This window comes from Halichoerus grypus, chromosome 13 (assembly GCF_964656455.1).
Source record: "Halichoerus grypus chromosome 13, mHalGry1.hap1.1, whole genome shotgun sequence".
Taxonomy (NCBI): domain Eukaryota; kingdom Metazoa; phylum Chordata; class Mammalia; order Carnivora; family Phocidae; genus Halichoerus; species Halichoerus grypus.
Genome location: NC_135724.1, coordinates 36,059,494 through 36,084,087, shown reverse-complemented (window position 1 = coordinate 36,084,087; position 24,594 = coordinate 36,059,494). Strand labels below are relative to the sequence as shown.

The 24,594-nt window shown below is 43.0% G+C and overlaps 1 protein-coding gene and 1 long non-coding RNA gene across 3 annotated transcripts in view; one reads left to right on the top strand and one right to left on the bottom strand.

Moving 5' to 3' along the window:
• Positions 1–13,460, top strand: part of ELP2 (elongator acetyltransferase complex subunit 2) — a 48,802-nt gene extending 35,342 nt beyond the window's left edge. For both annotated transcript variants that reach the window (XM_078060421.1, XM_078060420.1), the window contains 5 exons: positions 4,935–5,127; positions 6,507–6,628; positions 8,075–8,208; positions 8,748–8,861; positions 13,230–13,460. In XM_078060421.1, the coding sequence (XP_077916547.1) occupies positions 4,935–5,127; positions 6,507–6,628; positions 8,075–8,208; positions 8,748–8,861; positions 13,230–13,386 (720 nt within the window). In that variant the 3' untranslated portion in view covers positions 13,387–13,460. The remainder of the gene's footprint in view (positions 1–4,934; positions 5,128–6,506; positions 6,629–8,074; positions 8,209–8,747; positions 8,862–13,229) is intronic.
• A 2,930-nt stretch (positions 13,461–16,390) lies between these two features.
• On the bottom strand, positions 16,391–24,590 carry LOC144379852 (uncharacterized). Its single transcript, XR_013443328.1, has 2 exons — positions 23,942–24,590; positions 16,391–16,697 (listed from the first exon to the last, which is right to left on the bottom strand). It is a non-coding gene; the product is annotated as an uncharacterized LOC144379852 (long non-coding RNA).
• Positions 24,591–24,594: the final 4 nt, after the last annotated feature.

Below are 24,594 nucleotides of genomic sequence, written 5' to 3'. Positions count from 1 at the left end.
TCAGCTGTCCATATATGTGTGCGTCTATTTCTCGACTTTTATTTTCTTCCATTCATCTTTTTTTCTTATGTTGATGCCAATACCACATTCTCCTAATAGCTGTAGCTTTTTGTAATATGTCTTGAAATCAGGAACCAACTCTCTTCTTACTTTTCAAAGTTATTTTGGCTAGTCTAGGTTCTTTACTTTTCCATATAAATTTTAGAATCAGCTTGACAGTTTCTACAAGAATACCTACTAGAATTTTTTGATGGGCATTGCACTGATTCTATAGATCAATTTGGGGAGGATTTTAACAATAATAGGTCTTTTTACACACAAACTCAGTATGTCTTTCATTTATTTAGGTCTTTAATTTCTTAGGAATGATTTTTTGTTTTAAGTAAACATTTTATTTTAGAATGATGGTAGATTTAACAAAATGTTGCAGAGATAGTACATAGAATATTTCTCACTCAGTTTCCCCCAGTGTTAACATCTTAATATTATTAGGAATCTTTTGTAGTGTTCAGTGTCAGGTCTTAAACAATTTTGTCAAATTTACCCTTATTTCGTATATTTTATATCTGTTCATTGCTTACATATGGAAGTACAGTTACTTTTTGTATATTGATCTTATATCCTGGGAGCCTCCTAAACTTATATTAGTTCTTGTTAGCTTTATTATAGATACTGTAGCATTTTCCAGATAGAGGCTTATGTTGCATATGAATAAAGGAAGTTTTATTCTTCCTTTCCCATATGGATGTCTTAATGTTGGATAGAAGTGGTAATAGCAGAAATCCTTGGCTTTATTCCTCACCTCAGGAATATTCCTTCTTTGTCCATTACTGGTGATGTTTGCTGTAGATTTTTTGTGATTCTTTATCAGTTGCCTACAATTTCTAGTTTGCAGAAAGTTTTTTATCAGGAATGGATGATAGATTTTGTAAATATATTTTTCTTCATTTACTGACATGATCATACAGTTTTCCCTTTTTAGTTTATTAATATGATGAATTACACTGACTTTTAAAATAATAAACCAACTTTGCATTCTTGGAACCAAACCCCACCTATTTGTGATACATTATCATTTTATGTACTATCGGACTCATTTTTCTAAAATTTTGTTCAAAACTTTAATATATAATATATGATGATATTGTAGTATAGTTTTCTTTCCTTATAATAGCTTCATCTGGTTTTGGTTTCAGAGTAATGCTAGCCTCTTAGAAATATTTTCGTCTTCTGCAATTTTCTGGAAGAGTTTGTGTAGGATTTGTATTATTTCTTTTTTAAATGTTTGAGAGAAATCCCCAGTAAGCAAACTGATCCTAGAGTTTTCTTCGTGGGAGGGTTTTTAACTACAAATATAATGTCTTTAATAGATACAGGATTGTATAGGTTACCCAGTTTTTCTTGAGTGAACCTTAGTAGTTTGTATCTTTCAGAAAATTTGTCCCTTTTACCTGAGTTGTCAAATTTGTTGACATGAAGTTATTTATAATACTCTATTATGATCCTTTTATTTTTATTTATTTGACAGAGAGTGCGTACAAGCAGGCAAAGGGACAGGCAGAGGGAGAAGCAAGGTCCCTGGAGAGTCCGATGTGGGGCTTATCTCAGGACTCTTGAGATAATGACCTGAGCCGAAGGCAGACACTTAACCGACTGAGCCACTCAGGCGCCCCTCTTATGATCCTTTTAATATCAGTAGAATCTCTGGTGATGTCACCTTTCTTAAAGCTGCTGTCAGCAATTTGTGTCTTCTTTCTCATACCGCACCCCCTGCCCCGGCATTTTTTGTTTTGGTGAGGGAAGCATTCTGATAATCAGGAAAATAATAAATTTCTTTAATATTTTCAAATAACCAACTTTTTGATTTTGTTGATTTTCCTCTGCTACTGAGTTCTTGTTTCTATTTCATTGATTTTTGCTGTTTTTTTTTTTTTTTTTTTTAAAGATTTTATTTGAGAGAGAGAGAGCAGGAACAGGGGGAGGGGCAGAGGGAGACGGAGAAGCAGACTCCCACTGAGCAGGGAGCCCTATATTATGGGACTTGATCCAGGGACCCTGGGATCATGACCCAAGCTGAAGGCAGACGCTTAACTGACTGAGCCACCCAGGCACCCATTTATTTTTTTCTTAGATTCCATTTCCTTTTCTGTTTCTAGTTTAATAAGGTTAAATCCAAGACCATTGATTTCAGATCTTTCTAATATAGGTGTTGAGTGCTATAAATTTCTAAGTATTATTTTTGAGGCATTCTGTAAATTTTGGTACATTCTATTCATTTTCACTTAACTGAAAATATTGTTTAATTTACCTTTGATTTTGTCTTTTACCTATAAGTTATTATTTAGTTTCCAGATACTGTTTTCCAAATATCTTTGTTACTGATTTCTTTCTTTTTTTTTTTAAGATTGTATTTATTTTTGACAGAGAAACAGCGAGAGAGGGAACACAAGCAGGGGGAGTGGGAGAGGGAGAAGCAGGCCTCCCGCTGAGCAGGGAGCCGGATGCGGGGCTCGATCCCAGGACCCCGGGACCATTACCCGAGCCTAAGGCAGACAATGACTGAGCCACCCACGCGCCCCTCTGTTGTTGATTTCTAATTTAATTTCATTGTGGTCAGAGAACATAGTATGATTTGAGTCCTTTGAAATTTAATCTTGGTAAATTTCCATGTTCACTTGAAAAGAATGTGGATTCTGTTTCTGTTGGGTGGAGTGTTCTGAAAATATGAATTACGTCAGATTGGTTGATGGTGTTCATGTCTTCTTTATCCTTTCAGTTTTATTGAGAGTAGCATTTTGAAATCTCTGACTATAACTGTGGGCTTATCTTTTAATCTTTGTATTTCAGTCAGTTTTTACTTTATGTATTTTGAAGCTCTGCTGTTAAAACCTTTATGATTTGTTATGTTCTCTTGATTGACTAATTTATCATTATGGAATTCCTCTTTATTTCTGGCAGTATGTTGTGCTCTCAGATCTACATTGTCCAATGCTAATATAGCTACTCCAGCTTTCTTTAGAGAAGTGCTTGAAATATGTATCTTTTTCCATCCTTGTACCCTTATGCTATTTGTTTCCTTTTATTTTCAAGTGGGTTTCTTAAAGGCAGCAGACAGTTGGGTCTTGCTTTTTTTTTTTTAATTAATTTTTTTAAGTTTTTTTTTTTAAATTAACATACAATGTATTATTTGTTTCAGGGGTACAGTTCTGTGATTCATCAGTCTTACGCAATTCACAGCGCTCACCATAGCACATACCCTCCCCAGTGTCCATCACCCAGCCACCCCATCCCTCCCACCCCCTTCCACTCCAGCAACCCTCAGTTTGTTTCCTGAGATTAAGAATGTCTTATGGTTTGTCTCCCTCTCTGGTTTTGTCTTGTTTCATTTTTCCCTCCCTTCTCCTATGATCCTCTGTCTTCTTTCTCAAATTCCACATATTAGTGAAGTCATATGATAATTGTCTTTCTCTGATTGACTTATTTTGCTTAGCATAATTGGGTCTTGCTTTTTCACTTATCTTGATAATCTTCCATTTTAACATAAAGGGGCATTTATTAGATTGTTTACATTTAACATAATAATTAGTATGCTTGGATTAAATCTTTCATCTTGCTATTTGTTTTCTATTTCATCCATCCTTTCTTTGTTTCATTTTACTTATTTTGGATTGATCGATTGCTTTTTATGAGTCCATTTTATTTCTTTTGTTTGGTTAGTAGATATAACCACTGTGTTATTTTATTGGTTGTCTTTCATTTTATACTATACATCTATAATTTGCCACAGTCTGCCTCCAAGTAATGTTGCACTATTTCATGTATGATTTAAGAACTTCACAGAAGCATACTTTTGTTTCCCCCTACTCTGTGGTAGTGTTGGACACTTTACTTTTTCATAGAAATCCAACAAGATCTTGTCATTTTTCCTTTGAGCAGTTACCTTTTGAAGAGATTTAAATAAATTTTCCAGCAGATACCATTTTCATTTGCCTAAAAGATATTCTTTAACATTCCTAGTAATGCACTTCTGCTGATCATGAATTTTTTGGGCTTCTGCCTGTCTGACAGACTCTATCTCTCCCTAATTTTCGAATGATTTTTATAGTGGGTAAGAAATTGTTCATTTTCCTCTGAGTACATTAAAGATGTAGCTCCATTTTTTTTTATTTGCATTTTTTCTGATGGGAGTCTACTATAATTTTTTTGTTTTTTTGGTGATGGGTTTTTTCCCCTCCCACTGCAATTTTGTTTATTGCTGGTTTTAAACAATTTGATTATTGTCTATATAATTTCCTTCATGTTTGCTGTGCTTCGGTTTTACTGAACTTCTTGGATCTGTATGTTTACTGTTTTTATCAAATTTGGAAATTTTTTGGCCATTATCTTTTTAAGTATTTTTCTTTTCATCCTTTTTGGGGGCTTGAGTTACACCTCTTTGGCTGCTTGAAGTTGTCAGAGTTTAGTGAGGTTCTTTTTCTTTTTTTTTCCACTCAAATTCATTTTGTCTCTCAGAGATCAGTGTTTTTTGTTGCCAGATACCTCATATTTTGGGGTGCCATTATTTTCAGATATTATGTTTGGTTTTTTAGCTATTTCATACAGAGAGTCAGTCTGGTCCCTGTTACTCCATCATATTGATCAGAAATGAAAGTCTCTAAACTCTTAATTACAAATTAATAGACAAACGTATTCTTGTAAAACATTGAAACACTGTGATGACAGTGTCCGTCTCTGATGAGTCACCTAGTCTTATCCCAGTCTTCCTCTTCCCGGAAATTACACCTGCTTGTAGTATGTATCTCCTCAGAAATTTTTCCCCGTTTATACAGATACATAAAATATACCCATAGAAACAATGTTATTTTAAAAAAATGTGAGTTTTTTTTTTCCAGTTTATTTCTACTTAAATTGCCTGTTTCATCTCTGTCCTCCAGGCAGCTAAGAAAGAGCATGCAGCCATCATTCTTTGGAACACTACATCTTGGAAACAGGTGCAGAATTTAGTTTTTCACAGTTTGACTGTCACGCAGATGGCCTTCTCACCTAACGACAAGTTCTTACTAGCTGTTTCCAGAGATCGAACCTGGTCACTGTGGAAAAGGCAGGACACAATCTCGCCTGAGTTAGGTAAAACAGCTTCTAATTGGAAGGTTATTAGTGAAATACTTATGTCCATTTTATATACCTTGTGGAGCTACTAGGTGAAGAGGACTAGAAGTGATAACAGGGTGAAGGCCAGAGTCTCACTGTTGTGAAGTCTTTCAAAGTTGTGTTCTGAGGAAGACTCAACTTTCCTTGTAAGATTTAAATGCAGTGATCTTTGAGTTAACTTCCTTGTGATTATATAGTCAGGATGGCATCTCAGTTAAAAGAAACATAAAAATCTAAAAAATATAGATTTTGTGGATTGTTACAGAATGCCAACATAAAACTTGAATAGGTGCCATATTCTGAGCTAGGGTTTTATGGGACAGGAATAATGAAGATACAGTTAAATTATGAAACTTATTAGGACCATTATCTTTACCTTTTTCTTGCTTAACCCCTGTCACTTTGATAATGAGGAAGGACATTTTAGGCATCCATCTGTGAATACCGTGACCTCAGGGCAGGATATTAACACCCACCTGCATTCTCCTCTGAGCCTGGCATAAATTAAAAACAAAAGAGGGGTGGAACCTTTGTGTTGTTGGAGCATGGCCTGTTTCTATTCCCCCCATTTCTTTGGGTAAAATCTAGAGAGTGTTTAAAATATCTTCATGTTGTTTAATTCTGTTATAATCATTCCATTGGTATAACTTGCATGCAGTTTGATCTTGTGGTATTCCTAGTCTCTTAGTTTTCTTGTATTTTAGAGACTGACACATATTAAACAGTACATGTTAGAACAGACTGATTTCTTTTGCAACTACTGATTTCCTAACATGCAACCTTCACTTTTTAAAAAGTTACTGGGATACTAATGAGACCTCCATAATCTATTATATCTTTATGGATTATAGATTAATAGATACATTCCTCTTCCCTCTTCATAAGTAATTTTATTTTTTAGCTGTAGTCCATATGAGGGCTAGAAGTTACCTTACACTTAAATCTTACAAGGGAAAATGGTTTTTTAAGGTTTTCATTCATTTGGGGGTTTTTTCATTATTTAAGAGTACATTAATCTTTTTTCCATGTGTGTAAATCTGGCTACTTCCTGAGTAAAGTTAAATTGCTCAGGCTTCTTTCATGGGCATAAAGTTGAATTTTTAGTTAAGTGCCTGGAAGATGTTTGTCACCAGTCACTGAAGAGTGACTAGTAACATAAAAGCATTCCCTACTGGAAAAGTACCTGTATGTCCATAGCCTTCTGGTGAGGGCCAGCAACCTAGTCTGTTGCAAAAGTCCACATGTATAAATTGATTGCTAAAGGGTGTGATGTATATGGCACATAAGCATAGATTTCTACCAGATAAAAACAGCTCTGTCTGCCTTGTGAGTAGTGTATATGGTGTTTCTTTCAGACCCAGTTTTCAGCCTCTTCGCCTTCACCAACAAGGTAACTGCTGTGCACAGTAGAATTATTTGGTCTTGTGATTGGAGTCCCGATAGCAAATATTTCTTCACTGGGAGTCGGGACAAAAAGGTAATTTTTTTTTAACTTAGTATTATTTCAAATGTAAAATAATAATACAGGTGTGTTTGGATAGAAAACACATAATCCTGACTTTCTGATACAATTAAAAAATCAATCTGTGTATTCTCTTCTGTGTTTTTTCTTATGCATGCATAAAAAGGCTTTTCTTGTTAAATTCTATAAATACGTTTCTCTGAAATATCAAATATGAAAAGAAAACCTTTCAGACACATGGTATTTATCAGATGGCCCCAGTGGGAAAGAAAGTAGTGAATGAAATGGTTGAAGACTAACCAACTAGGAGAGCAGGAGGGGGTGGAGGCGTGTAAGGAGGAAAACAGTTGGCTTCTTTTCTTTTTCATACTTTTATGAATTAAAATTTTTCTCTACAATAGATTTTATTTATTTATTTGACAGAGAGAGACACAGCGAGAGAGGGAACACAAGCAGGGGGAGCGGGAGAGGGAGAAGCAGGCTTCCCGCCGAGCAGGGAGCCCGATGCGGGGCTGGATCCCAGGACCCTGGGATCATGACCTGAGCTGAAGGCAGACGCTTAACGACTGAGCCACCCAGGCGCCCCTAGGAATGGGTTGCCCTTGGAGTTTCTAAGTTTAGGGGTTTTTATGAGTTCTGCTTTTGCGGAACTTTTTTAAGCGGTCAGGGTGTGCTGAGTTGTGCCAATCAGGGCTTTGATCATGTATCTGTCTACCTATTAGGTTAATGTCCACATGCTCATGGTCCTTTTTTTGCTGACATCTGGGGGCTTAGGTCTTAACTGCCCCTTGCCCGTGACATTGACAAATGCTTTTGTGGTTAATTGTCTTATTGTAGGATGTTTTGTAGAAGTCATTTCTGCAAAGACTGCAAAACCAGAATGTCAGTGCTATTTTATTTTAGCTGTCCTGACTCCATATTTTCTTGTTGGGGACCCTGGCCCTGACTGCCTAACTTTCCAACTAACTCCTAACACTTCCAGGGAAGCGTCATTTCTTATGCAGGGTATCATCAAGGTTAAGTGCTCCTGACTGCTCAGTTGTTTCCCTGAGCAGTTGGTATAGAGGAAGAGCCAGGGATTGATTGGTCCCCATGCATTGTGTGGTAACTTCTTGGAGATGTGTACGAGCCTCTTGTGATGATGTGACTGATAGACTCTCCCTGGAGTAGAACTGGTTTCCTGAGCGTGCTAGACAATCCCTGGTCTCTGGGCAGGGACAGTCCGTGTTTGGACCAGCACACTTAGGTAACTGAGGTCTCACAGACTTGTGTCTGCTACACCGTGGCTTCTCTGTGATGCCTGAAATACTCTGAAATCCTGGAACATCATCTGCAAACATAAGTGAGGCGTTTTTTAAACGCTAGAGTGAATAGTGTGCATTATCTGCGCCATCGATACTCGGATGCATTGCTGGAAGCCCTGCGGAGAGAAAGCTTTAGAGTCTGATCCATCTCTGTCAGGTGGTTGCGTGGGGCGAGTGCGACTCCAGTGATGACTCCATGGAACACAGCATCGGGCCCTGCTCCTCGGTCCTGGACGTGGGTGGAGCAGTGACAGCCGTTGGCGTCTGCCCGCTGCTCAGCCTTTCCCAACGGTCAGTGTCCGAGTGGGGCTTTGTTTTACATTTTTGTGAACACCTGATTTCTTAATATGTAGCCCTCTCATATTTTCACTCGTGGTTGATCTTAGCTTCTGAGTTGCTATTTTTTTCATAATGCTTAGTTTCTTATAAGAATTGTTAAATTGATAGAACTCGATGATATGCAGAGTGGGAAAATGGGGATTGGGAGTGTGGCTCAAAGGTTCTTGTTTCACCAAATTTGGAACTGTGGTGCTTTCTCGGTAACAAATGTCTGCAGTAGAATGAGGGCCCCTGCAGCCTGCCAGGGAAACACTGGCTTGTGCACTTTGCCAGCAAAGGACAGAGGAAAAACTCTGTGCACCCTTGATGGAGAGGCAGCTCCATGAGAGCGGGGTGGGAGCAGTGCACTCTCTCCTGGGCTGGCACTTTGAACCAGAGCCTTCTGTAAGCCACGGACAGTTGGGAACATGGTAGAACTCCGTTAGAGTGAAGACAGATAACAGAAATTCATGCTAATTGATCACTGTCTTCCCCTCCTACCTTAAAAACAGATACGTTGTTGCAGTAGGATTAGAGTGTGGAAAGGTTTGTTTATACACCTGGAAAAAGACTGATCAAGTTCCAGAAATAAATGACTGGACCCACTGTGTAGAAACAAGTCAAAGGTATTTTCTTACTATTTTTACTTTTATCAGATTAGATTTTGTTATAATTATACAAATTATAATTGTATTTGTTATAAAGCATCGAGTCTTAATTAATTTTTAAAAAATAAATTGCTCTTTTGTAGATCTTGTTTTAAAGATTTATTTATTTGAGAGAGAGCATGCACGAGCAGGGGGAGGGGGCAGAGGGAAAGGGAGTGGACTCTCTGCGGAGCAGGGGAGCCGGACACGGCTGGATTCCAGGACTCTGAGATTTTTGACCTGAGCCGAAATCAAGAGTTGGCCACTTAACCGACTGAGCCACTCAGGCTCCCAAAGCATTGAGGTTTTTTTGTTGTTGTTGTTTTGTTTTTTAAAGATTTTATTTATTTATTTGACAGAGAGGGACACAGCGAGAGAGGGAACACAAGCAGGGGGAGTGGGAGAGGGAGAAGCAGGCTTGCCGCAGAGCAGGGAGCCCGATATGGGGCTCAATCCCAGGACCCTGGGATCATGACCTGAGCCGAAGGCAGACACTTCACGACTGAGCCACCCAGGCGCCCCAAGCATCAAGGTTTTAGTGGCAGTTTTTTTCCAGTTTTATTGAGAAGTAAGCCATATAGGTGACTGTAAGTTTACGGCGTATAGCAGGATTTACATACGTTATGAAATGTTACCGCAGTATGTTCAGTTTACATCCATTTAGTCATACAGATACAATAAAAAGGGAAAGAAAAAGAGAATAAAGGAAAAAAGTCTCTCTTTGTAATGAGAACTCTTAGGATCTGCTCTCTTAACAGCTTCCCTGTACATCATCCAGCAGTGTCAGCTGTCGTTACCATGTCTAGGTTACGTGTCTAGTGCTTGTTTTATATCTGGGAGTTTGTACCTTTTGACCACCTTCCTCTGACTCCCTCTCACCCTACCTTCTGCACCTGGTAACCATAAATCTGATCTCTTTTCCTATGGATTTTTGTTTTTAATTTTTAAAGATTCTCTATGTGAGATCATGTAGTATTTGTCTTTAGTGGCAAATTTATGTCATATTTACACGGAGAGGGACATAAATCTCTATTCATGGTGCTTACCACTAAGTGGTACTGTGGTAGTCTCTTGAGATTGATGTTTGTTACTATATTGCACTTGATTTTTAAAAGTTTGCTTAAACAGATTGCTTGTTTGCATAATATCTTTATAGACAACACATTTGAGATGAAAGTGATGTTCATAGTGATGTCATCTAGAAAGTGACTACAGTAGATTTGTAATAAAATTGGATTAAAAATATTGGTGATTTTTTGAAACATTATAGATTGTGTTTTGGTAGCCTCATCTTGTGTTTGAACACTTCAGCTCAGATCCCATGGCGGAGCAAACTGTCAGGTGCCCCTCAAAGTCACATGCCTGCTTTCACGCACAGTAAGTGCTCCCTGAGCCTCATGCCTCAGGCCTGGGCTCTTGCCTCCAGAGCTGGCTTAGAGCACCTGTAATTTACAACCCTCTCCCCAACCCCACCTGCTTAGATAGCAGGATCTTTTTTTAATCTAATTTTTAACCCAAACTATTCCTTAAAAATGTCCAAATTATCAAAAAATCACTAACCTCATTCTGTTACATTTTTTTTTGATTCTTCAACCTTCATATATCTGAACTGTTCAAAATAGAATGTCAAATACAATTCCAAATGACAGTATCATGATGAAAGTGATGAGCTTGGTGGAGAGAGACCTGTGAGCACATGTGTTTTACAAGATATTTCATCCAGGGGAGTTTGTCTCCTTATTGGCAAAGTATGTTAGTGCTTATAATAATTGTATTGGTTAAAATTAACCTTTTTCCTGCTGCCCTTTTGGCTTCTCTCCCACCTCTGATGGTGGGTTTAGCAATTGAAATAGTTCATGCTGTTGCTTACTGAAGAGGGAAGTATTCCAGTGAAAATTCCATATTCCAGGCATTCGAAATGTTCTCTCTTCCTGGGCTCCCCTCCCTTCTTTTCACCTTCCTTTAACCTTGCCCTGCCCATGGTGCTCACTCTCCTCCGCAGATCCTGAATGTGGGATACTGCCAGGAAGCCCCTTAGAAAGCATGAGAACGGGACAAGTACAGAATTTGTATTTTTTATGTTAAGATTTTTTTTTTAGTCATTGTGATGGTGTTAGATTTGTAAGAACTAATTCCTGACTTAACCGCATTGTATTATTTGGATTATTTGGAGTTACCAAATTTCAGGTACCTTTCAAATGAAAGTTTTTGCTAATAATGAGATGCAAAGGTAATACAAGCAAACACTGCCTTTTAGGTTGGCTCCCCTTAAACTCCCTGTCTTCTAAACGTGATTAACATGCTAGATTTAAAGGGAGTATTACCCCCAAAAATGAAACCCACCATCTTAAAGCTTATATAGCAAAATAAGTACTGTTCCTCAAAGTGGCTCCCCTGGGAAGCAATATATAATTGGTCTTGAACAACGTGGGGTTAGCGGTGTATACCTTTTGACTCTACAAAAGCTTAATTACTAATAGCCTACTGTTGACTGGTTGGAAGCCTTAGTGATAGCATAAGCAGTGGATTAACCCATAGTTTGTATATGTATTTGGTACTATAATCTTAGAATAAAGTAAGCTAGAGAAAAGAAAATAACAAATCATGAGAGAAATTACATTTATGGTACTATAGTGTATGTATTGAAAAAAATCCATGTGTAAGTGGACCCATGCAGTTCCAACCCATATTGGGTCAGCTGTACTATATATACTTCTTTCAGTAATGTCACTACTTCAAACCATTCCTCTCATGAAATGAGAGATCTTCAATATTATCAATAACAAACGAGATTCTAGTCATGTTGGTGTCATTTAAGATATTTTTGGAACTTCTCTTTAGGAATCGTGTTCAGAACTAGCTTACTGGTGATGCAAGAAAGCCAATTAAATACCTTGACCTTTTTTAATTGTACTCACTTCATCACTTTTTTTTTAAGTTCAGCATTGATTTCATTTGTTAAGCTCATCTCCTGATGACTCTTGACTGCCTTCAGTAATCAAACTCACGAAAGATGCACTATCAGTTGAGATACTGTTCAAGTCACAGCCTGCACAGTATGGAAGCATTGCCTTGAGAAGAATTTCAGGAAACACTAATGTACAATAGCATTGTTGAAGTGTGTGTAACCTCCAAAATGACCACCTGCAAGGGCTCACAGTTGTGTGGTTGCATAGGTTCTGGTATGCTGATTTTTAAAATGTGTTTCATTACCTCAAGGTTATATTTCATTCCTCCCTTTCATCCTCAGAATCTGAAAGTATAATTTCAGATTATACTGTGCTCTGATGCTGTTTTCAGGGTTTACTGCCTTAAAACCTACTTAAGTTTTTAACCTTATTCCTCTTCGGTTTGGAGGTTTAATTTGCAGGTTAAATTTTTAGAGGGTATTATATTTTCATAGGGATTTATTAATTATGTTTGGTAGCATTCTAGGCCTGTCATGGGGTTGAAGGGGCATTAATAAGAGCATCTTGCCCAAGGTCATGCAGCAATCTTGGAAACCAAGATTGTTTCATTGGGCAGTTTATTAAATCTTTCATTATCTTTCCTTACCGAACAGTAAAAACTTAAGAGTCTCTCTGTGTCACAGGGATGTCAAAAGAGTAAAATAATTTTGAATATGTTGCAAGTTAGAATTCTTTAAAAAGAAACACATTTAGTAATGTCATCTGACTTTAATAGCCATTTCATGAATTCCACTGATCATTAAAACAAAATTTGGCAGGAATTCATTGTCTTTTTCTTGCTCTTTCTGGTGGTATCCTTTGTCAGTGAGTAAGATATTTAGTCTGACAGTTTTAAGTAAATAGAGTAAGATGTTTTCAAGTTTAGAATAAAATTGCCAAAGTATTAGTGATGGTATTCTAAAAACCTGTACTTTTTACAATTTTATTTTTATGAGTATGGTTGATAATACAGTATTACATTGGTTTCAGATGTACAGCTTAGTGATTTGACGAGTTTACACGTTATGCTACATTCACCCCAAGTGTAGCTGCCATCTCTCCCTGGTGTGTCACTATCACAGTGTCATTGGCTGTGTTCCTCATGCTGTGCCTTTCATTCCCATGACTTACCCGTTCCACTTCTGGAAGCCTGAATCTCCCTCTCATCCGCTCTGCCCAACCCTTCACCCTACTCCGCTCCGGCAGCCATCAGTTTGTTCTCTGTACTTGTAGGTCTGATACTGTTTTCTGTAAAACCTATACAGTTTGATTTTCAGGTTTTGACTTCCATTCATGTTAACATTAATAGCAGGGGCAGGGTAATTAAATTAATACATAGGTAAAATATTTTGTAGTCCTAGTGTACATTCCTTTCATGATTTCTCTATCTTTGTTTTAGCCAAAGTCATACACTTGCTATCAAAAAATTATGCTGGAAGAATTGTAATGGAAAAACTGAACAGAATGAAGCAGAAGGCGCCGAATGGTTACACTTCGCAAGTTGTGGTGAAGATCACACTGTGAAGATATACAAAGTTAACAGATGTGCATTGTGATGGGCTTAATAACTGTGGGCGTGTCGTCATTGGTGTCTTAAGATATTTATCCTGTAAATAGATGACTTTCTTTACCTTGTAATTTCATCGAGTTTCATTAGAACTTACTGGGTCAGAGACCCTTTGAAATCTGATGAAAGCTGCAGACTCTTTCCTCACAGATGTACATGTGCACACACCCTCAGAACCTGGCCCACAGTTTCAGGGATTCAGACCTGCATCCATGTGCCCCAGATTAAGAACCTCTTCGAGAAAAAAAAAACAAAAACAAAAAACCTCTCTTTTTTTTTTTTTTTTTAAAGATTTTATTTATTTGTCAGAGAGAGCACAAGCGGGGGAGCCGCAGGCAGAGGGAGAAGTAGGCTCCCCGCTGAGCAGGGAGCCTGATGCAGGACTCAATCCCAGGATCCTGGGATCATGACCTGAGCCGAAGGCAGACGCTTAACCAACTGAGCCACCCTGGTGTCTGAACCTCTGTTTATTCTTTCTTTTTGCATGAGTTTACCTAATTTTGTGTTATTTTGGGCCTTTTCTTTTCATATGCCCTTCTTTGGGACATTTCATTATTTATTACCCTCTTCAAAGAGAGGACATAGAAAATAAAAAGAGAGAAAACCCAGATTACTCAATTTTGATTTTAACAGTTTTGTAAATAAACAGACTACACTTTGTGTGGTCTTGCCCTTTCTTCCAGTACACACCCACCATTCTAGGAATTTGGCAGGCAGTTGTGAATTTGAACTGCAGTTAGTTCTTTCTTGTATTCTTTAGAAGTACGTAGATTCTTCTTTCACAATTTGACTGAAAGCAGACTATCCTGACATTTACCCTGATGGATGTAGGCGCTGAAAAGGAGAGTTGTGTCTGAATCATGAGTTGATGTGAAGTCACATACATGAGTCATGAGAGAAAGGATGCCCCTGAGGGTGAGTGTGTAGTGGGAGCAAAGGAAAGAAGATGCTAGAAGCAGAATATTGTCTGTGCCAGAAGTTTGGGACGTGGGCCACGAGAGTTGGGAGCTTTGGGAGTTGGGTGGAGGGAGGTTAAGCTCGGGGGAAAACTGGCATGAGAGTGGAAGCTTTCCCTGACCCAGAGTCATCTGAGAAATTGGCAATGGAATGAATACTGTGCGTAATAAATATGCTGAAAGGGGGGGAGGTGAGGATTTTCTTGGTTGGAGTTTGCCATGACCTAATGTGACATTTTGCTTCCACAGGGGTTGTGATATTTTGTCTAAATCGAGATTTCTAGACCAGCACTATCCAGTATTTCTAGAAATATAGAAATATAATTTGAGCTACATAAGTAATTTAAAATTTTCTGGTAGCTACATAATAAAAACAAACAGATGAAATTTATTTTAGTGACGTCTTTTAACCCAGTATATCCAAAATAGTATCGTTTCACAACATAAAAGATAGTTGAGGTATTACTTTTTTTGTATAAAGTCCTTGTACAATAAGAAATGTATTTTATACTTAGAGCCCATCTCAGTTTGGACTAGCCACATCTCAGGGGCTCAGTAGCCACATGTCACTCGTGGCCATCCGTATTTGGACTGTGCAGTTCTAGACTGTTGAGTCTGTATAAACTTGTCTTATGCCCTCAGGCACATGTGTGCACGCGTACACTGAAGCAGTGAGGATCGGAGTGCTCAACCTCAGAAACCAGGACGCCCTGAAGTACGGTCTCCTTGCTTTTCAGCTAAAGGATCTAAGTCTTCACCCCCATTGGCACACAGGGATTCGTTTGGATCCCATGCATGGGGGATTCCAGAGCAGATTCATTGAACTAACTTGGTGTTTTAGAACATTTTCATGCACAGAGCTCAACCCCCTGAGGTTCCCTGAAAATAGCCTAGTCTCCGAGAGACTGAATTCGTGGTTATTGTTTTTTCAGTTGGGTTTGTATCAGACAGTTTTCATAAGTTGTCCTGAAGCATCTTCCTCGGTAACCACCTGGGTATTGAGTTCAGTAAGCATTCAGAGGACTTGCTGTACAGTGAGGCAGTCTGCATTGTAATTCATGCGCATACACTGTACTTTTACACGCCTCTTAATCTACTAAAAGAGTACCCTTTGAGCCATATCGTACTATGAACCACATTGTTCATCATACCTGGAGCAAAAAGGACCTCTTAGAACTTTGCTCCAGGGGAGTGGAGGAGTATTTGAGGCCCTGCCCTGCCCTGCCCCCTTCCCCGACCTCTCACTTCTCTGCCTGATTCACAGCATCAGAGCTCAGGTTGATGCCGAGCGCCAGCCTAAGCAGTTGCTGTCTTCTGACGTGTACAACCTTCCTAGACGCGGGGAGAGGTAATTGGATTGTTCGGAGTACATTTTTACCTTGTACAGCACGGAGCCAGATCACTTCCCAGTAGCCTCAGGGGAAGCAGAGTTGGTTATGGATTCCAAAGGGGGACTGTGGGAATTGGAGGGAGACTGCAAATTCAGGAATAAAGTGCAAGGACAGACTCATTCTCTCTTTTAAATGAGAAGTTCTGGCCACCACAGAAAATCCTGGGTGGTTTAAGGAATGCCAGGCCTTCTGTGAACTACTTTTGTACAAACCCCTGTGTGTTTCTCAAGGCCCCTGGGGGTGTTGGGGGTTGGAACCTGGACTTGAGAAATCCGAAGCATGTTTGACCCCAGCTCACGCTGGCAGGAAGTGTGGGGAAGCGTTTCCCCTCGTCTCTACGTGGAGATAACACTAGTGCATCAGCCTGACTGCCATTCAGCTGTGTGTGGGGAGACGGCAAATGTTCTTTCTGGCTTGTTCAAGGTAGAAGTTTTCTCTCTGGCTTGTTCAAGGTAGAAGTTTTCTCTCAAAAGGAATTGAGGTAGGGGCGCCTGGGTGGCCCAGTCGGTTAAGTGTCCGACTTTTGATTTCCACTCAGGTCATGGTCTCAGGGTTGTGAGATCAAGCCCCATGTTGGGCTCCACGCTGGGCGTGGAGCCTGCTTAAGATTCTTCCCGTCCCTCTGCCCCTCCTTGCTCTCTCTCTCTCGCTCTCTCAAAAAAAAAAAAAAAAAAAAAAAAAGAAGAAATCAAGGAAAGCAGACCAGGACGGGCAGGGAGACTTCTCAACATGAACAGGGACCTGGGCTCCTTTTCTTTGTTGGCTGCAATCCTCAGTGTGTGGCTTCCTCACCATCCAGGATGGCTGCTTGGCCTCCTGCCATGATCTTTGCATTCCACCCAACAGAAAGGAAAGGCTTGTCCCTAGCTTTAAGGAAACTTCTTGGGAGTCCACACAGTTCTGCTTAATCTCTGTGGCCAGAATTTAGTCTTGTGGCCATACTGCAAGAGAAACTAGGAAATAAAAAAAAAATTTTTTTTAAAGATTTTATTTATTTGTCAGAGAGAGTACAAGCAGGGGGAGCGAAGCAGCAGGCAGAGCAGACAGAGGGAGAAGCAGGCTCCCCACTGAGCAAGGAGTCCGATGTGGGACTCGATCCCAGGACCCCGGGATCACGCCCTGAGCCAAAGGCAGCCGCTTAACCGACTTAGCCACCCAGGTGTCCCAAGGAAATAAAATTTTTTATTGTAGGGGCCACATGTTCAGCTGGGAATTGAGGTGCTTTATTCTGGAAGAAAAGTCTCATTTTGTAAAAAGCAACTACCTTGTAGGGTTGTTTTGAGGACTAAATGAGCTAGCATATGAAAAATGCTAGCTCAGGGTCTGGATATATATAATAAGACACCAACTGTTAGGGTTAAATAAAGCTCACCTCCATAGAGCCTTTATTAATCCCCTTGTTTCAAGTATTCTTTCCTTTCTCTAAATTCCACAGTATTATCATTTTTAATCACATTTCTCATTTCCTATCTTTTATTTACATCTATCTTACATTATGTCAGTTAGATTCTTTCTGTGGTAAGAAAGTTTGCCTCAAAATGATACAGGGAATTACTAGCTCACATAACTGAAAACAATCCAGTGGTAGGACAGAATTCACGTAAGGTTTCATCAAGGCACTGTGACCCTTTCTCTACTCTCAGCTGACCTCTCCAGGGGTCAGCTTTTTTCCAAGGCTGCCCTCCCCCATGGATGAAAGCAGCTGTTGAAGTTATAGATTTCCTTGCTCATATCAAAGGGAATAAATTAAACATTAAGTCCCTAGCTTTACTCTGACCCAAACATCCTGAACTAATCACAATGGGCGGTGGGGGGAGGGACCCACACACTGAGTGGCTTAGGCCTGCCCATCTGATGTGGCAAGAGCCATGGATTACTCTGGAGTTAGAGGCAGGTCGTCCCATTAGGACCGCATGGCTGCTCTATGTGGGGTGGTTTTCCAAAGCAAAGTCAGAGGGGCAGTGGGTGCTGGGTAGGCAACCAACGAACTCCCACTGTACAAGCCTACTAAAGCCTAAACATGGGGCATCAGATTGGTTTTCTAGCTCTCCACAGCATCTAGCACAGCGTGTGTGTCTAGTGGTGTATTGTCAAATATTTGCTGCATTTAAGGATGAGTAAATTTGACAACACAGATGGCTGGCTGGTGGAGGAAGGATTCAGTGTAACCCACTAGTCAGTAAATAGAATAACTGGTGTCAGATCCTCTCCCTGTCTTGGTGGCATAAAGGGGTAGGGGCCAAAGAGCAGGAGGGAAGGTGTCAACGCAGAAGGGACCAAGGCGGGGGTGGAGGGGCTTGCCCAGCGGACCTGCCCCTGAATGAACACAGGGAGAAGCTGAGACCCCAGGAAAAGAGCCTCAGGAAAGTAAGCCGTCTGGGTCCACCCACCCTGTCACTCCTGTGGTCTGCCTAGTACTGGCCGGTGGGGTTTTGTTGTTTTGAACGTTATGGGTTTAGATATAATGGAGCCTTGTTCATGATTCCAAACTGCCCTTTTAGCTTCTATTCACAGAAAAGCTCTCCTGTCCCTGTAGGGGAGGGAGCTTCCTGGGGTTTCTGATCTCCTTTCCACTGCTTTCAAGTTGTTTCTCCCAGAACTTCTACTCTGGCAGGCTCTGGAGAGAAACCTGCTCCGATGCTGTCTCTCTCCTCTGCAGACTCTCTTCTCATTTCTCAGGTTTCAGAGTGTCGGCTAGCAGGTTCTCATTGTTACAGAAGGATGCTTTTCACTCTAGCAGGAAGTAATAAATTCACCATCCAAACCAAATTTAGCCTCTGGAACACCCTCCCTTCATCCCAACTACTTGGCAGGAAATTGGATCCCTCGTAATTTCAGTCCCCAAATACCTCCAGGATCAAGAGGCCTCGGGGGTTAGCCAGTAGGAAAACCTCTACCCTTCCTCACTGTTTAAGACTTGACCGTTATAGGGGTGCCTGGGTGGCTCAGTCGGTTAAGCGTCTGCCTTCAGCTCAGGTCATGATCCCAGGGTCCTGGGATCGAGCCCCATGTTGGGCTCCCTGCTCAGTGGGGAGCCTGCCTCCCCCCTGATGCTCCCCCTGCTCGTTCTCTCTCTCTCTCTCTAATAAATAAAATCTAAAACAAAAAAAGTTGACCATTATAATGGAGCTTCCATCCCCACCAAGCGAACCAAACTGTCTCTAAGGTCACCGCACCACCACCTAGCCAGCACATTCACTGATCGGATTGGCCCTTGTCCTGACCGGCCCGTCAGCCCCAGTACCCCAAGGTGCTCTCCTCTGGCTGGCCCCCCACCTCTCCGCCTGTACCTTCCCACCAGTCAGTGGCACGGAGGCAGGTACCGCGTACATGTTGCTCTGCCCGGGGCTCCGCCTCTCCCTGAACACTTCAGAGCCTAGGGAGTGACCTTTCCACAAGCCTCTCCCATGAGTTGTGTCTCCAACCCCTGACACTGTCCTTCCTGAGCCCTGAGCCCCAATCTCCACTTAGATGTCCTGACCCGGCCTGTCTGCGTTTGTCCGAGCCCCCGCCCTGCATCCACCAAGGCACCCACTCCCGACAGTGCCGAGTCACCCGAGCCAGTCCGCCCTCAGTCCCCAAGTGAATTCCATCACTTCCGTACCATCTGGGCCCTCATTGCTCCTTGCCAGGACTTCTGGCCAGCCTCCCTGCATGCCTCTCCTCAGTGTTGCTGGGATGTCAGGCCCACCTTTGACACAGCCACTCTCCTATAGGGATTCCCTGGTATCTTCCTGTCCCTCCTGGTTGCAGAGTTGGGCCCCCTCCCTTTCGTCACTCCCTGTCCCCACCCCTTATCCCCGCACAACCACAGCCGGTGCCCCAGCCTCACTGAAGGTCGTGCTTCTGTAATTTTCTGATTTGCGCATGGAATGCTGCCCTCCCTACCTCACCTTCTCTTCAGGACTTTTAGAGTCCCGGGTTGGGGAGGCTTTCTCCCTTACAGCCTCAACCTCCTAGGGCAGCCCCCATCTCCAGCACTGTGCAGGGTGGAGGGGATGATCTAGCTGCTGGCCGAGCTCCTTCACTGGGGGCCTCTCAGGCACACGGGCTGTCTTACTGCCTGCTGGCTTCCCAGGCCCGAGCACGTTGCTCGCAGGGAGCAGCTCACCAGTGAGCACTGGGGGATGCCCCTGCCAGCGCCCACTTTCCTCTTCAGTGACTCAAGCCTGGAGGTCGCAGGAGGTTGTAGCTGGTCTCCTACCCCCAGTTCTCAGCACCCCATCCAGCCTGGTCGTGGCCATTAGAGCTACCTAAATCACCTCTTCGGAGCACTTTTGTGCTCAAAAATTTTCAGAATGAAATTCCAGTCCCTTAGCCTGACTTACAACCTTCCAAAACCTACCCCCAAATCAACCTTGCCTTCTTCAACCACTACAGACTTCAATTCTGACAGGTACCCATCGAACTTTTGCTGAGTGACTGAAGAATACGTGAATGAATGCCTTCTGTATAGTGGAGATTTTTTGCCAATGGAGTCCATTGCCAGAGGACCCTGGAGGTAGGGTCCTATAGAAGTCTGTTAATATGGGAGCAAGGGGTTTGGGGGAGATCTCATCCAAGCTCAGTAGGCTGGACCAGGGACAAAGCCTCACCCAGGGGGAGAGATTTTAAGTGCAAAATCAGGGCTGTCTCTCATGTCTGCCCAATCTGGCCTGTAGGTACATATTTTTCATGGTCCCAAGGTGAGAGAGGGCTGTAAGTAGGAGCTGAAGAGCTGTTTCCCTACGAAGCTCTAAACGTTGGGTGCAGAAGCTAGCTTCTTGGGACCTCTGCATGGCCTGGCTCAGGCTCCTCCAAGGCCACAGGCCACAGACAAGGCAGTGGCAGGCCCCCAGCACAGGGCCCAGGAGCCCACTGAGTGATGAACCTGTGTAAGACATTTCACTGATGGAGGCAGGAGGTTCTGCATTAGGCAGGGTAAGAATGCGCAGTCTGATTTCTGACAGTCTTTCTGGCAGGAGAGGCCTGGGGATCTTGGCGAAATAAACTTGAGGGTGTCAATTAGAGGCTGAGCCTCTGGGCGTCCCCTACTACTCCCTCTCCCTTCTTCATAGGCTCATTGCTCTGGCTCAGGTCAAAGGCTTGCTCCTTCAGGGTGCCTTCCCTGAACTCCCTAGTTGGAAGTAGCTCTGCTCCTTTCCCCTGCAATTCTACACCTGCATCCTGGAGCAGTGGTGGGGCACTCGGGCCACATGGTCTTGTGGCTGGATGTTCATTTCCCTACATGGCTCTGTAAGCATAATCCTTCTTCCCATCCTCCTGAGCATGTGGTGCCCTGGGCAGAGCCAGGAACTTAAAGATATATATATATATTTTAAGATTTATATATTTGACAGAGAGAGCATAAGCAGGGAAAGCAGCAGAGGGAGAGGGAGAAGCAGGCTCTCTCCTGAGCAGGGAGCTCAATGCGGGGCTTGATCCCAGGACCCTGGGATCATGACCTGAGCCGAAGGCAGACGCTTAACCGACTGAGCCACCCAGGCACCCCAAAGATATTTCTTGACTGAATGGTAGTTCAGTGATTTTTAATGATCTTCAAGAGTTCTGCACTGTACATAAAAGGATACAATTAAAGTGAAAAGGCCATCTATAGAATGGAAGAAAACATTGCTAAATTACCTGATAAGGGTTAATATTCAGAATATATAAAGAACTCCTACAATTCAACAATTAAAAACAAAAAACCAAAAAGCAACTGATTTGAGAAAATGGGCAAAGGACTTGAATAGACATTTCTCCAAAGAAGACATACAAATGTCCAAAAAGCACAGGAAAAGATGCTCAACATCACTAATCATTAGGGAAGTGCACATTAAAACCACCATGAGATGTCACTTCACACCCAGTGGAATGACTACTATAAAAAAAACCAAAAACACCAAAATAAGTATTGGTGAGAATGAGGAGAAATTGGAACCCTTGTGCTCTTTTGGAATGAAAAATGGTGCAGCTGCTAATGGAAAGCGGTATGGCAGTTCCTTGAAAATTAAAAATAGAACCACCCCATGATCAGCAATCCCACTTCTGGTTAAATATCCAAAAGAACTGAAAGTAGAGTCTCAAAAGAGGTATTTGCACACCCATGTTCATAGCACTATTCACAATAGCCAAGTGTCCATCAGTGGATGAATGGATACATAAAATGTGGTGTATTCACACAATGGAATATTCCATCTTAAAAAGGGAGGAAATCCTGACACATGTACAACATGGGTGAATCTTGAGGACATTATGCTAAGTGAAATAAGTCAGTCACAAAAAGACAAATACTGTATGATTCCACGAATATAGCCAGATTTATAGAGACAGAAAATAGAATGGTGGTTGCTGGGTGGGGTGGGGTGGGGAGTTGTTGTTTTGTGGACAGAAACAGTTTCAGTTTTGTAAGACAGGAAGTTCCAGTTTTGCAAGAGGGGAAGAGTTCTGGAGATTGGTTGTACACAATGTGAATATACTTAACACTACTGAACTGTACACTTAAAAATGGCTAAGTCAGGGGTCCCTGGGTGGCTCAGATGGTTAAGCGTCTGCCTTCGGCTCAGGTCATGATCCCAGGGTCCTGGGATCGAGCTCCATGTCAGGCTCCCAGCTGGGTGGGGAGTCTGCTTCTCCCTTTCCCTCTGCCTCTCTCCCTGCTTGTGCTCTCTCTCTGATGAATAAATAAAATCTTAAAAAAAAATGGCTAAATCGGCAAATTTTATGTATACTATACACGATTAAAAATAAAAAATTAAAAAAAAAAAGAGATCTGCACTGAGCTGGCCCATTCAGATGATTCAATGGGCAAGCTTGTCCCAAAGCAGCACCCTGGTGGAGCTGGGATTTATTACTTGGCCACAGAACATCTTGAGGAGAGGTACATACTCCTTACATTCCTAGGGAAATAATGAAGGCTTTCATTCCTCAGGGTGTAGTTCAAGGACCTGAGTGAGTAACAGCATCACCCAGGCTTGATGGAAACACAGAACCTCAGGCCCCAACCCAAACTTAAAGAATTGGAATCTGTATTTAATAGACTTCCAGGCGATTCCTGCAAGTTAATGCCTGAAAACCTCGCCTGGAGGAGATCATCCCTGGGAAGAAGAGCACTGAAGGAGGGGTGAGTGGCATACACACTGGACAGTCTCTGGGAGGACCAACTCTCAGCCCTCTCCCAACTTAGACATGGGGAAACTGAGGCCCTGAGGACCACAGAGGCCCTGAGGACCGACCTGGAAGTTGATTTCACAGGAGCTGACTTGTCTACCTTCTAGCTGTGTGCTCTTGAGGGAGTTACTCTACGTCTCTGTGACTTAGCTTCTCCGCCTGTAAGAGCCACCCTATAGATCTGCTTATTTAACTGTGGAAGAATGAATACAGGTAACAGTGAACAGGTGCCCAGGGCATACCTGCTCTTGTTATGGTTGCCAAAAGTCACATTTCAGGAGAGAGTGCAGTGGAGAGGGGTCAAGATGTCACCAGTGCCCAAGGTTCTAGCTCCAAGTGTAGGCAGAAGGTATGCAGGAGAGGATGGGGGTGGTCAGTGATGCCAATGAGCAAATTCAGGCATTCATTCATGAATACATTCCTTCCTTCCAGAACAAGTATGAATGCTTGTCCAGTAAGGACCTGGAAATCTGGCAGTGAGGAGGATGAGCCGGACCTGCCTGCAGGCAGAGACCACCTGAGCATGGGGCACCCAGGGAACTGGCTCTTACAGCTGCAGCCCCAGGATGGGGAACCTCTGGCCAGGGCGTTATAGACCCCCCCTGCGCCCCGCCCCACTGCAACCTGGTATTGGGGGGCTGGGCCAGGAGGGGCAACACTGCCTGGCCCTCTGGTGGCTCTCAAGCTGGGCCAAGCTGCAGCCCTCGGGATGCTTTTTATACAGGCAGAGTCTGGACCCAGGGATCTGCCTGGACATCATCACGCATCCCGAGGGCCTGAAGCACCCGCACTGGGCTACAGCAGGCTTGGCTGCGGCGCAGGGGGTGAGCTTGTGGCATGGGCGCCCTTCCCACCTCCTCCCACCTCCTCCCACCACGGTATGCTTCTAAAGCCAGTGGTCCACCCCCCCTTGGGTCGGTCGCCCCACTGGGCCCACATCTGAGGCACTTCACCTGGCTCCCGGCACTTTGTCCCCCTCCACACTAGGTTCTACCCTAAGCCCCCTAACTTGGTTCCACACCAGGCACCTCGCCTGGGCCTCCATTACCTGGTCATCTTTCACTCCATCCTCCGAAGCAGGCCCCGACCCTGGGATCGCAGCTGAGTTCTCCCTGCCTCGTACCTGAGCCCCGCGTTGTGCACCTGTCCACTCGCTCCCGCGCCCGGTCCGCGCTTCCGACACCCGGCCTTGGCCTGCCGCGCAGTACTGAGGCACCGGTGCCCCAGGACAGAGCCGCTCTGACTCCGGCACCCAGGTTGCAGGCCCAAGGCGTAGGAGTCGCATCCGCGCTACCGTTTCGACGGTGCGCAGCCACGGAGACCGTTTTAACCAACCTCACGGATCCCCAATCTTTTTCCTCTTCCACACTTTGCTCAGCCGCATTTTCAGACACGCCGAGCACACACCCCAGTGGGGAGCAGCAAGAAGTCTCCCGGCCAACGCCACGCCCACAAGCATCCCGCCGCCGACAGAGAGTCCTGGGTGCTGTGCGGGGCTGGGGACAGGGAGAGCCGGGCGGGGAGGATCGCCAAGTTTCAGGATGCCTCGCAGGAAAAAGCAGGGCGTTACTTCTGCCACCAGCCTCTTCGTGGGACCATGGATAAACGAGAGCTTCGTGTTCCACGGGTCTTTGGCGGCATCTCCGTGGGCTCCACTGGGAAGTTTAAAAAGATCACGAAAACGGGCATTTCCTTGCCCCG